Source organism: Molossus molossus, unplaced genomic scaffold (assembly GCF_014108415.1).
Source record: "Molossus molossus isolate mMolMol1 unplaced genomic scaffold, mMolMol1.p scaffold_m16_p_5, whole genome shotgun sequence".
Taxonomy (NCBI): Eukaryota; Metazoa; Chordata; class Mammalia; order Chiroptera; family Molossidae; genus Molossus; species Molossus molossus.
Window position 1 is genome coordinate 12,020,870 of NW_023425388.1, and position 13,181 is coordinate 12,034,050.

General features: G+C 53.8%; 1 protein-coding gene across 1 annotated transcript in view; it reads left to right on the forward strand.

Annotated features, from left to right (window-relative positions):
• Nucleotides 1-3,377: 3,377 nt before the first annotated feature.
• Nucleotides 3,378-13,181, forward strand: part of COL18A1 (collagen type XVIII alpha 1 chain) — a 50,210-nt gene continuing 40,406 nt past the window's right edge. The window contains exons 1-2 of the mRNA XM_036242309.1: nucleotides 3,378-3,698; nucleotides 3,879-4,938. Coding sequence (XP_036098202.1) covers nucleotides 3,378-3,698; nucleotides 3,879-4,938 — 1,381 coding nt within the window. The remainder of the gene's footprint in view (nucleotides 3,699-3,878; nucleotides 4,939-13,181) is intronic.

The window sequence follows — 13,181 nt, forward strand, 5'->3', positions numbered from 1 at the left end:
GAACACATGTATGCAGATAAATGCACGTGTGCACACAGACACAAACATGTCCACACACAGATGCACACACACACATACATGTGGAGAGTCCTGGGGGTGGATTAATGTGTGGTGGTGTCAGCGAGCTGGGGCCATGAGCTGCATGTGTCACGGACAGAGGAGAAGAGGCATTTCAAGCAGGGCAGGAGGTCCTGTGTAAGGGGAAGTGAAGGCAGAGAAAGGTACTTTGCTGGGAGTCAGCAGCCTCCACTAGACACGGCGGGTGTTTGATTTGTTTGTCCCAAGAATGTTCTCAGAAGCCCATGAAAGCGGCGGCCACCCTGTGACTCACAGTGCTGTTTACCTGTCTCCGCTCAGGCCCAGAACTCTCCTCTAAAATGTAAAGCACCCTCGCCGTTCGAGAACATCCCAGAGCCTCAGGCAGATGCGCTGTGTGCTCCTCCAGCTGCATGTGACGTCACCAGCCCGCGCTGCAGGCATGTGATGCTCTGAGGTGGCGGTGGCCCCTGAGGTGGGCAGGAAGGGTGTGGTCTGTAGCATTAGGGCGAGGGATGCCCTGCTGGGTCCCAGGGTTGCTCAGGCCGTCAGGCTGCTGTGTGACCTGCCCCTCACCCAGGCAGCAACTGCTCTCTGCAGCCACAGCTTCTCTGTCCCTGGCTCTGGCTCTGCCTGGGAACAGTGAGTTGAGCAAGTGCCCCAGGGAGTAACTGAGTGCCCAGGGCTACTGGACTGACAAGGGGCAGCTCCCAGTGCAGAATGGGGCTCTGCCACAAACCAGCCCAGAGTTCCCTCCCCCATCCAGGCAAGAACGGGGAGGGCCTTTGGAATTTTGGTCCTGAGATTATTCAGAAACACTTTCAGCATAAAATCACATTAGTGGCAGTGAATTTTCAAGGCATTTCTTTTTTTTTTTTTAAATCCTCACCTGAGGACATTTTTCCATTTTTTGTTCAGCTAGAGTGGGAGGGAGAGAGAGGAAGAGAGAGAGAGAAAGAAACATCGACGTGAAAGGGACACATCGAGTGGCTGCCACCCGCACAACCCAACCAGGGCCGGGGACAAACTGCAACCGAGGTACGTGCCCTTAGCGGGAACCGAACCCGGGTCTCTCTGGACTGCAGGCAGACGCTCTAACCACTGAGAAAAACTGGCCAGGGCTTCTCTGGGCATTACTAAGAATTCTGAGCTAGTGGGGATTAGTGTTGATGTTTGCATATGGGATGTCCCCATCTTTCGAGAGGGGACATGGTGTTCAGCTTGTCTTAAAACATGAGTACTGACTTCAAACAGCCGCCGCACCCTGCCTTTTGGATGGCACACAATCGATCAAATCCTCCGTGCTGTGAGCCGGGCACAGCTGGGGGTGCGACTTCAGGGCCTTTTCAACAGAGCTGCCCTCGCTGCTGAACAGAGCCCTGGGGAGGGTGGGACCCCTCAGCACAGCCTGGAGAAGATGGGGTGATGGGACGATTCGGGTAGATGGGATGGGCAGCTGGTGTGCTGAGCACACGCAGGATCTGGTGTGGCAAGTGGCGGGTAGAAGTGTGAGCACGTGAGCAGGTGAGCGTGCGTGTGCAATCCCATTCTGGCTCTCCGCTTCTGGGCTTTATAGTCTGGAGCCAGGCCTCTGGTCTCCATGCCTCACTTTCTTCATTCATAGGCCAGCCAATGAGCACACGCTCACAGAATGAAGGCGGGGCACTTGGCACCATGCCTGGTGGGCTGTGGCATTTCTGCATTTCTCCTGTTTGGAGGTGCTGGATGGCACAGAGCTTGGAGTGGTTTCTGTTTCACCAGGGGTCCTTGTGTTGATGAGTAGCCCATCCCCCACCTGCACTCCTGCGTCGGCTGCTTAGGGCTGAGGACCCCCACTCTGGCTGCACAGCACAGAGGGTGGGTGCTGGGTAGTGGGGTCCACCCAGTTGCAGAGGGAGGGTGACAGCCGTAACCAAAGTCAGACACCAGCACACATAGTAAGAAGCGGCCCCAGAGTAGACATTGGCAGGATTTATGGCCACATGGCAGCATCCTTTTAGCGTCCTGGACAAAGGAAGCCCTATCTGAGGTTTTATAAAGGGAAGGAGTTGGGACATAGCGGGAAGCATCCTGCCACAGGCCTCCGGAGCAGTGGCAGTGCCCGGATCCTGTCCCTTCCTGAGGCAGGACCATGCTCCATGCCGGGCTGGCACCTGGGCTGTGGGCAGGGCTCCCTCGCCAGCCTGATCTCATGGCCTTGGGGTGACCTGGCAGTCCCCGCTCCACCCACAGAGACTGAGATCTGGGGGGTGGAGGTGGCAGGAGAGGACTTCCGTCTGTGGAACCTGCAGTCACTGGCAGCATCAGTCTCAGTTCGATCTGTCGTCTCCCTTTTCTTTGGTGTCTGTTGATACCCAACTTCTGTGTCTGTCCCTTTCAAGCAGGTCTCAAAGATTAACTTAGAAACCCCTGCAGGACTCTGAGAAGTGCTGATGAAAGTGATATGAGCAGGGTGAGCCCCGAGAGAGCCTTTCTAACCAATGGAGAAAGGGGTCGGGGGTGTTACAAACGCCATGGGTCACCAGGGCTGGGGCCCAGAGCGGGACTCTGGTGAGACGGGGTGCGGCAGGCCAGCAGCTGCGGAGTGGAGTGGGCAGGCTGAGGAGCAGCATCTCTAACTAGGTGGGAGCCCAGCCCCTCACGGCTCCTCCTCAGATGCTAAATATCTCAGAAACAACAGTTCCCACAGAAGAACTGGTCTTGCATCAAGTTTCAGTGTAACGCCGGTGGTAGCCGCAGGCCAGCCTTCCTGGGCTGTGCCTTCTGTTGCAGCGGCTCTGAGCACAGGGGGTGGTATTCAAGAGGGCTGGGGCTGCTGCCTCCGTGTCCAGTGGTTCCCAGCCCTGTCCAGAGCCGGCTCCCCATGGGGGCTGTGCCAGGCAACTTCTTGGAGCTGGGCTCTGTGGACGGTGCCCAGGCTACAGGGCCAAAAAGAGGGTCCTTCCGGAAGCTGCCCTGGGGATCAGGGTGCTGGCTGGAGCCCCATTCTAACCCACGCCAGCACAGGGATCGGTGGCACTCTGGCGAGGAGCCAGCGAGGCCTCCCCTCTTCCAGCTCACAGCTCAGGGAGCTGGGAATTCCAAGGAATGTCCCCTTGGCCTCTTGAAGTCTGCTGGCTGCTTTAAGGAGGTGTGAGAAATTCTCAAGGGTGCCTGTCACCTTGATTTAGAGGTCTCTGTCTTTTTTTTTTCTTCCTTGAGAGTGAAAAGGTAGAAGAAAGCTGACTGGAAGCATGAATGGGGTTGCTGGGGCAGGCCCAGGGAGGGCGGGAGCTGGGCTGGCCCCACCTCCCCGAGGGCAGACTTCTGCCCACCCTCCCTCCGTGGTGCACACAGCCCTGATGGCTCCCTACCCCAGCGGCCTCGGCCTGCCGCTGCTGCTGCTCGCCTGCTGCCTCGCTGCCACCCGGGCTGATCTGCTGGACTGGCTGTGGCTGTCCGCTGGTACGGAGAGGCCCACAGCCTCACAGGCCCCTGTGCCCCCAGGCAGCCCACCTGTGCAGCCTGCAAAGGATATCACCACGCAGGTAGCCCCTCAGGATGGCCCCACCGAGCAGGGGCCAGCCCCTGACAGCTCTGAGCTGCCCCTGGAGAGGCTGGAGACTGGCCAGGGCAAGGCCTCCACTGCCCCTCCTGCCTCCACCACCCCATCTGCCTCCACCGCCCCATCTGTCTCCACCGCTCCATCTGCCTCCACCGCTCCTCCTGCCTCCACCGCCCCTCCTGCCTCCACCACCCCATCTGCCTCCACCGCCCCATCTGCCTCCACCGCCCCATCTGCCACCACCGCTCCTCCTGCCTCCACCGCTCCTCCTGCCTCCAACGCGAGCCTGGACAAGGAGGAGAATATTGCTGGCGTCGGAGCCATGATTCTGAATGTGGCTATGGGAATCCGGAACTTCATCCAGCTGTGGGATAATGCTACCAGGATGGAGATGCCAGCACCTGTGACCCCCACAGGTCCCCTCACCCTCCCTGGGCCCTCCAGCGCCCCCCAGGAGAACGGAACACCTCTCTGGCAGACCAGTCGGGCCTTGAGCTCTCCAGACACCAAGAGGACTGAGGTCGGCAGCCTGCCAGTGCCCACCCAGCCATCACCCTCCCCGGACAGCCCCCGAGCCCTGCTCAGGGAGCCCTCGGTGACACCGAAGTTCCCAGGTAGAGCTCTCTCCTCCATACCAGGCGGGGCCCTTCCCCGGGGAAGCCAGCAGTCCCCAGGTTGGCCCCCGAATTTGGATGGCATAGGACCCTTGCCCGTGGCAGCCCGTCCAGGCCAGCAGCACGAACATCCCGACATCCTCAAGCACAGGCCGCTTCTGCTTCCTCTGGTGACGGGTTCCCTGGGTGCGGACACTGCCCCGTCGGCTCTCTCCTCTGACCCCCCTGCCCATCTGTCTCAAATCTTACTCTCGGCTTTAACTGGGGACAGTGGTGCTTGGGTTCCTCACAAGGCTAATTCTGTGGGGCCTGGTCTTGCTAATAACTTTGCACTACTCAGATCCCACTGGCTGACCCCTGCAGGGCAGCCTGTCCGCCATGCCACCGGCCGGTGCCTGCCCCTGCCGCCCTCCCTGTCGGTGTGCGGCAGCCTGGGCATCAGGTGCTCCTGTTTGCCCAACCACCTCCACCACGCCAGTGGAGAGGAGGTATTGGAGGCTTCTCGGGCCTGGGGCGGCCTCCTCCAGACTCACTGTCACCCCTTCCTCGCCTGGTTCTTCTGCCTGCTGCTGGCCCCACACTGTGGCGCTGGCCCCCTGCTCACCCCGCCACCCTGCCGCCAGTTCTGCGAAGCCTTGGAGGACGCGTGCTGGAGCCACTTGGACGGGGGCAGGCTCCCAGTCACCTGCGCCTCGCTGCCGGCCCAGGAGGACGGGTACTGTGTGTTCATTGGGCCGGCTGCAGGTAATGGCCGCCTGCCCCACCCTTTCCTTTTTACTCTTTCATGCGAGCCCAGCCAGGGCTGGTGTGAACCAGGCATAGGTCCTTGCCCCTGGTGCTGCCTTTATGGTCAGGTGCCCATCAAACCCTCGGGCGCAGGAATGCAATGTCTCCTTTGCTGGGGGAGGCTGAGGTCTGGAGAGGCTTGCACCCCACCCTAGGTTCCCTGCAGGACAATGGCAGCTGTGTGGGGAGCAGCCCCTGCCAAACAGTTTAGTTCATTTAGTCTTCTGAGACACCCCAGTCATGAAAGGGAAACTGAGTGCACAGAGGGAGCCAGGGTTCCCACCACTTCTGGCTGTTGCTCCAGACACTCCGCCTCGGTGTCTGACTTCCTTTCTGTGGCCCCGTCTGATTGGGCGGAGGGGGCTGCAGGGGTGGACGCCGAAGGAGAGGGGACTTGCTTCTGCGACTGTTGAGAGGCTGAAACCTTGTCAGTAGTCGGTGGGTCTGGAGCCCATGGGTCCCTGAGCTCTGGTCAGGGAAGGGGGAGGGCAGCCGCAGCCCCTCAGGCTCCCAGCTCCCTTTTTGTCCATGGTGGGGCCTGGTCTCTGAGCAGAGCCGGCGCCCTGGTTGCTCTTAGAACCCTTGGCCCCATCTGTGTCGGGCTATGCGGGTCCCCTCTCTCCCCCTCCCCATGAGGAGCAGGCTTGACCACTCATCCGTCCCTGCAGTCATTGGGCTTTGGAGCTGGGCTGGTGGGGGTGGGGTGGCTGCACTGGATCTCAAGGGGGGTGCCCCCCTGCTGGGCCCCTGAGGGATGTGTGGGTGACTCTCTGGCACCCTGTGCCAGGCCTGGGGTAAAGTGAAGGGGGTGCTGCTAGCACCAAGGCCCTCGCCAGGGCAGAAACAAGTGCCAGTGATGGGTGGTGCCCAACCCTAGGGAAGGGGACACCAGAAGCTGGACAGGAGGGAGAGTGACAGCTGCTGCAGAGAGAGGGACAGGGAGGCTGAGCCTTGCTCACGAGCAGGAGTGGCCGGGAGGGTGGCTCCCAGAGGAACAACCCACTCAGGGCCTGCTCTGGGAGGCCTGGTGTATACAGAGTTGGGGGCCCTATGGCTGCCTTTGTGAACCGGTGGGGGCGGGGGGACGGGTCAGGGGCCGTGTCCAGAGCACTGTGGGCTCTGATTTGGGGGCCACAGTGAGCTGCGTGTTTCTACGTTCCAGATACACTTGATGCCTGCAACACCCAGATACTGGGCTGCAGGGCCTTCTCCTTACCCTGCCCCGCCAAGTGTGTGTGGCAGGGGCTGCCCCACGGGAATGTCCTGCCAGGAGGCCTCTGGCAACTCTCCACAGTGCACCTCCCCTCGTCATCCACAGGGCTGCTGGGCCTCCTCTGGGGCAGGGGACGTGGGGTGCAGCCGCACGGTGTGTGGGTGTGGAATCTCTAACTGAAGCTGTCCTGGTCAACCGAGTGGCCTAAAGGGGACTTCTCACCGGACATCTGCACCCTTGGCAGGGTCCCTGGCCTGTGAGAGAGGCTGTGTTCCGAGCAGGGTCTGGGGAAACCCTCCGTCAGTGCTCACTGCTTGCCCATACCCTCGGGCTGGGGGTGGGCTTCAGATGTTCATCTCACCAGGAGCCCTCCTGGGTGTGGCCTGGCCGGAAAGGGGACCAGAGAGGCTTCAGCCCCTCTCCTGTATTGGTGAATGTCCCCCCCCCCCCCCGTGACAGGAGTCCTGGCGAGTGGGGGTGCTGGGATGCAGCAGCCATCACCGGCCTAGTGAGTTCCTTGAGCTGTGTGTTGAGGGGTGCAACTCTGTCAGGGAGGGGGAGACCTGAGCCTGGGTGCTGCTTCCTTCCCAGGACCTGTCCAGACCTGCCTGGAGGGTCTCTGCTGCTGCACCACCTTTTCCATCCCTCCGGAGTGTGCCCTGCGGGGTGGCTGCAGACCCAGGCCGAGATGCCTCCACTCCACCCCTTCATGGTGGGCCAGGGGGGTGTGGCTGTGTCTATTGGTCCCAAGCACCAATCCTGAGGCCGAAGCTCTGTCCAACCACTGGAAGGGCCTCCCCTGTATTTGCTCCTCTCTGCCACCTCAAGGACAGCGGGGTGGCGGAGGGGCTGGGGGCAGTCCAGCAGGTGGCTGGGGCTTGGGGAAGTGGTTAGGAGGGAGAAGGCCACCCTGGGAGCCCTGTGCTGGAGCTGGCCATCAGTCAGCTTACTATTGAGGACCTGGTGCAGGGTCTTGCCGTCTATGAGCTTGTCCCTCAGGCCACAGAGAAAAGCGAGTGAGGCCCCTACCTTGGGGAGGACAGGAGCAAGTCTCAGGTCCTCCTTGTGTCCACACTGGGTGGGCCAGTAGGGGAATTGCTCCCTGGAGCAAGGAGGGAGCTCAGATCAGAGGGACAGGGTCGGGGAGGTAGGGGGCAGTCTGTGGGCAACCCATCGGGAAGGGGCAGGTTCTGCAGAGCAGCAAGGGCTGGCCCTGGGGGGACTGCCTTCACCCTCTGCTCTCGCCCCAGGACCACTCTGCCCTTATCTTGCCCTTGCTGCTTCTCCCCTCTGTCAGGTTTTATCCCAGAACTAGTTGTGGGCATGCCGTCATCAGAATTAAGCTGCAAAAGAGAGGACTGAACGCAGCCCAAGGCCCTCACGGGCCGGCATGGCGTCCTCCGTCCCCTCTGTGTATTGGCACGATGTGCGTGCAGGAGTGTCCTGGGCTGCTGTGACAAATGACCGCAAACTTAGTAGCTTACAACCACGAAGCTGTGCTGTGGCTGGTTTGGCTCAGCAGTTAGAGCGTCGGCCCGCAGACCGAAGGGTCAAGACTTGGAGTCCCATCAAGGGCAAGCAGGTTCGATTCTTGGCCCCGGTTGGGTCTTGTGGGAGGCAACCAATTGATGTGTCTCTCTCACATCGATGTTTCTTTCTCTCTCTCTCCCTCCCCACCCCCCACCACCCCTCCCTTTCTCTCTCCCTTCCAATCTCTCTAAAAACCAATGGAAAATATCCTCGGGCAAATATTAACAACAAAACTCAGCTGTGTTACTTTATTTATTTATTTTTTTGTTTGTTTTGTTTTTTTATCCTCACCCGAGGATATTTTTCCATTTTTTGTACAGATAGAGTGGGAGGGAGAGAGAGGAAGGGAGAGAGAGAGAGAAACATCGACGTGAAGGGACACATCGAGTGGCTGCCACCCGCACGACCAACCAGGGCCGGGGACAAACTGCAACCGAAGTACGTGCCCCTAGCGGGAACCGAACCCGGGTCTCTCCGGACCGCAGGCCGACGCTCTAACCGCAGAGCCAAACTGGCCAGGGCTCAGCTGTGTTACTTTAATTCCTAGAGGTTGGAAGTCAGAGATCCCTCCACTGTGCTGAAATGAAGGTGTCTCGGCGGGTTCCTCCTCCAGCTGCAGGGGAGGTTCTGTTCCCACCCTTTCCCAGCTTCTGGAGGCCACCCACATTCCTTGGCCCGTGGCCCCTCCGCCGTTTTCAAAGCCAGCGAGGTCAGCCAGGTCTGTCTCACGCTGCCTTCTGTGGCTCTCCTTCCACAGCACAACGCTGTCTCTGCTCCTGCTGGAGCGGGTCTCTGCTCCTGCTGGAGAGGTTCTCTGCTGTTCAGGTTGTGTGTGGTTAAATTTGGGTGATCTCCCTCTCTCAAGGGCCATCACCATAACCACATCTGCAAAGTCCTATTCGCCGTGTGGAGTAATAGTCACAGGTTCCAGATGTGGCAGCGAGGGCATCTGTGGGGCTGTTACCCTGCCTACTGCAGCATGTGCGTGTACCTGCGTGTGCATGCGTGTGTGCTCATGTACACGTGCTCTCAGAGTCTTCTTTTGCATAAACGGGATCACATTCTGTGTACCTGAGATTTTCTCTTTTCCTTTACGTGTCTGAGACAACACCCTGTGTCACTCCAGGGAGACACCTCCGGTTCTGGGTGGGCCTGGTGTTTTCTTCACTCCCCTCCTCAATGGCAGACCTGGAGAGATCTCCAGCTTCTCTCTCTAACAGAGGATGCCGCCGTGGCTCTGCTCATCTTCCCAGTCTGTTTGCTCCTCACTCATTCGTGTCTTTATTACTTGCACCCAGGCCAAGTGCCCCGTGCGGGCCCTGACGTGGGCATCTGGTTAGCGTGCTTGGGGCCCACGTTCTAGGAATTCACAACTGTGTTCAAAGATTCACTGGACATCCATGGGCATTTTCTCTTCTAGATCATCAGAAATCATTCACTGAGGCCTTTGTGGGTGGTAATGATGTGAAGTCAGATTTGGACATTATAATCGTGTCGCCATGTCTGTGATGTCCCCACCCAGGGACATGGGGTGCCTCATTTTGCTCATCGTGCTTATTAGTCTTTCAGTCAAGTGTAAACCATCTTAGATGTCCCTGAGATGTTTGTTTGATATTGAGATGAGGTTCTTGACGAACCCCAGACACCTACTCTCTGTGTGGGTAGTAAAGGGACCAGTGTGGCGTGCTCTTCACACTGAGGTTCAGGAAGGCTCTCCGTGTGTGTCCCTAAGAAGGTTGTGCTCTGTTCTAATAGGAGAGTGAGGCAAGCAGGTATTTCTGGTTTGCCAGCCACCCCTTCCGCTTGTCTTGTGTATTGGGGGCACTATTGTCAGGTACATGTGGGTGGTAGGAGGCTCATCACATGTCAGTGCACCAAAAGTATCATCCCTTTGTTTCACTTAATGGCTTTCAACTTGAATTCTGTTTGATTTGATAACAGTGTTGCAATATTTGTTTACTTTCTGTTGTCATTTGCCTGATGTTTTTAAAAAAAGACTTTATTTTTTTAGAGCAGTTTTAGGATCAAAATTGAAGGGAAGGTACGGAGATGTCCCATATGCCTCTATCCCCTCCCCAACACACTCAGCCCCCTCCACTATCAACATTCCCACCAGATGGTACATTTGTTACAATGAACCTACACTTATAATACAATTATCATCTGTCTTCAGGTCCATAATTTACATTAGGGTTTACTCTTCATGTTGTATGTTCTGTGGGTTTGGACAAATTTATAATGACATGCTCATCATTACAGTATTATATAGAGTAGTTTCACTGCCCTAAAAAAAATCCCCTGTTCTCCGCCTGTTCATCCTTCCCTCACCCAACCCCTAGCAACCGCTGAACGTCTTACTGTCTCCACAGTTTTGCTTTTTCCAGAATGGTAAAGACTTGGAATAATATATTATGTAGCTTTTTAAGACTAGCTTTTTTCACTTCGTATGCATGAACTTTTCCTCCATGTTGTTTATTGGCTTCTTAGCGCATGTCTTATCACTGAATAATTTTCCATTGTCTGAATGTTTCACAGTTTATTTATTCATTCACCTATTGAAAGGCAGCTTGGTTGCTTTCAAGTTCAGACAATTATGAATAAAGCTTCCAGAAACATCCGTGTGTGGGTTTTTGTGTAGAAATAAGTTTTCAAGACCTTTGGTAAATACCAAGTAGTGTGATTGCTAGATTGTAGGCTAAGAGTATGTTTAGTTTTGTAAGAAACCACCAAACGGTCTGCCTGTGTGGCTGTCCCATGCTGTGTTCCCACCAGCAGTGGCTAAGAGTTCTGCTGCTCCGCTGTTGGCCAGCGCTTGGCTGTCTGTGTTCCAGATGGAAGCCTTTCTGATAGGTGCGAAGCGGTATCTCATTGTTCAATTTGCATTTCCCTGCTGAGTGTGGGACATCTTTTCACATGCTTATTTGACACATTTACATTTTCTTTGGCGAGGTATCTGTTAATATCTTTGACCCATTTTTCTTTTAATTAATTTATTTTTGTTACAGATGTTTCTTCTTTTCCCCCCTAGACCCCTCCTCCCCATCCCGCCCCACCCCACCCCTCTAGCATTGTTTTCTGTGTCCATTGGTTACGCATACATGCATATAAATTCTTTGGTTCATCTCATCTATCCCCCACCCCCACCCCCCTACTCTGAGGTTTGTCAGTCTGAACCATACTTCTTTCTATGTCTCTGGGTTTATTTCATTCATCAGCCCACCTTGTTCATTATATTCCACAAATAAGTGAGATCATGTGGTATTTGTCTTTCTCTGACTGGCTTATTTCGCTTAGCATAATACTCTCGGAGTCCCTCCATGTTGTCTCAAAGGATAAGAGATCTTTCTTACAGCTGCATAGTATTCCATTGTATGTAGGTACCACAACTTTTTCATCCACTCATCTATTGATGGACACTTGGGCTGTTTCCATATCTTAGCAATTGTAAATAGTGCTGCTATGAACTTAGGGATATATATATTCTTTCTGATTGGAGTTTCAGGCTTCTTAGGGTATATTCCTAGAAGTGGGATCACTGGGTCAAATGGAAGTTCAGTTTTTAATTTATTGAGGTAACACCATACTGTTTTCCATAATGGCTGCACCAGTCTGCATTCCCACCAGCAGTGTACTACATTCCCCTTTTCTCCACACCCTCGCCAGCACTTGTTTGACAATTTGTTGATGGCGACCATTCTGGCAGGTGTGAGGTGATACCTCATAGTTGTTTTAATTTGCATCTCTCTGATAATTAGTGATGTTGAGCATTTCTTCATATGTCTCTTAGCTATTTGTATGTCCTGTCTGGGGAGGTGTCTGTTTAGCTCCTCTGCCCATTTTTTAATTGGGTTCTTGTCTTCCTTTTGATGAGTTGTATGAGCACTCTATATATTTTGGAAATTAACCCCTTATCTGATGTGTCATTGGCGATTATGCTCTCCCATAAAGTGGGTTCCCTTTCCATTTTGATGGTTGTTGTTTTTTTTTGCTGTGCAGAAGCTTTTGAGTTTGATGTAGTCCCATGTGTTCATTTTTTCCTTTGTTTTTGTTGCCTTAGGTGATGTATCAGTGAAACTTCTGCTGCATATGATGTCTGAAATTTTGTTGCCTACAGTTTCTTCTAGGATTTTTATGGATTCACGAGTCACATTTAAGTCTTTTATCCATTTTGAGTTTATTTTTCTGTATGGTATAAGTTGATAGTTCAGTTTCATTTTTTTGCACATTGTTGTCTAATTTTCCCAACACCATTTATTAAAGCGGCTGTCTTTACTCCATTGTATGTTCTTGCCACCTTTGTCAAATACTAATTGAGCATAATGTTTTGGGTCAACTTTGGCCCCCTTTTTTTTTTTTCTTTTCCTCAACTGAGGACATTTTTCCATTTTTTGTTCAGATAGAGTGGGAGGGAGAGAGAGAGAGAAACATCGATGTGAAGGGACACATCGAGTGGCTGCCACCCGCACGACCAACCAGGGCCGGGGACAAACTGCAACCGAGGTACGTGCCCTTAGCGGGAACCGAACCCGGGTCTCTCTGCACCGCAGGCCGACGCTCCAACCGCTGAGCCAAACCGGCCAGAGCTTGGCCCATTTTTTAATGTGTTTTGCATAACAGAAGTTTCTAATCTTAAAGGAATTAAATGAAGTCCAGCTTCATTTAATATATCAGTTTTTCATGACTTGTGCCTTTGGTGTTGTACCTACAAAGTTATTGCCATATCCAAGGTCATCAAGAGTTTTTCCTATGTTATTTTCTAGGACTTTTATAGTTTTGCATTTTGCATTTAGGTCTGTGATGCACTTCGAGTTAATTTCGGGAAAAGATATGAAGTCTGTGTTTGGATTTAATTTTGTGCACATTGATGTTCAGTAGTTCCAGCACCATTTGTTGAGACTGTCTTTACTCCATCGTATCCCCTTTACTCCTTTGTCAGAGAGCAGTTGACCATATTTGTAGGGTCTATTCCTGAGTTCTCTATTGCATTCCATTGATCATTGTGTTGTTGCAAGAATACCACACTGTCTTGATTACTGAAGGTTTAGAGTGAGTGTAGCGTAGTGTCAGTAGGGTAGTGTCAATCCCCAAACTTTGTTCTTCTCCTTCAGTATTGTGTTGGCTAATCTGGGTCTTTGTCTCTCCATAGACACTTTAGAATCTGTTTGTTGATATCCGCAAAATAACTAGCTGGGATTTTATTGGTGGAATATTCCTGCATTTATTTAGTTCTTTGATTTCTTTCTTTGGAGTTTTATAGTTTTCCTCATAGATCTTATACAGACTTTGATTTATATTTTGGTATTCTGTAAATAGTATTCTGTTTTTAATTTCAAATTCCACTTGTTCATTGCTGGTATATTGGAAGTGATTAACTATTGTGTATTAATCTGGTATCCTACAACCTTGCTATAATCACTTATTAGCTCTAGGATGTGGGTTTGCGGGCGGGGGAGTTAGT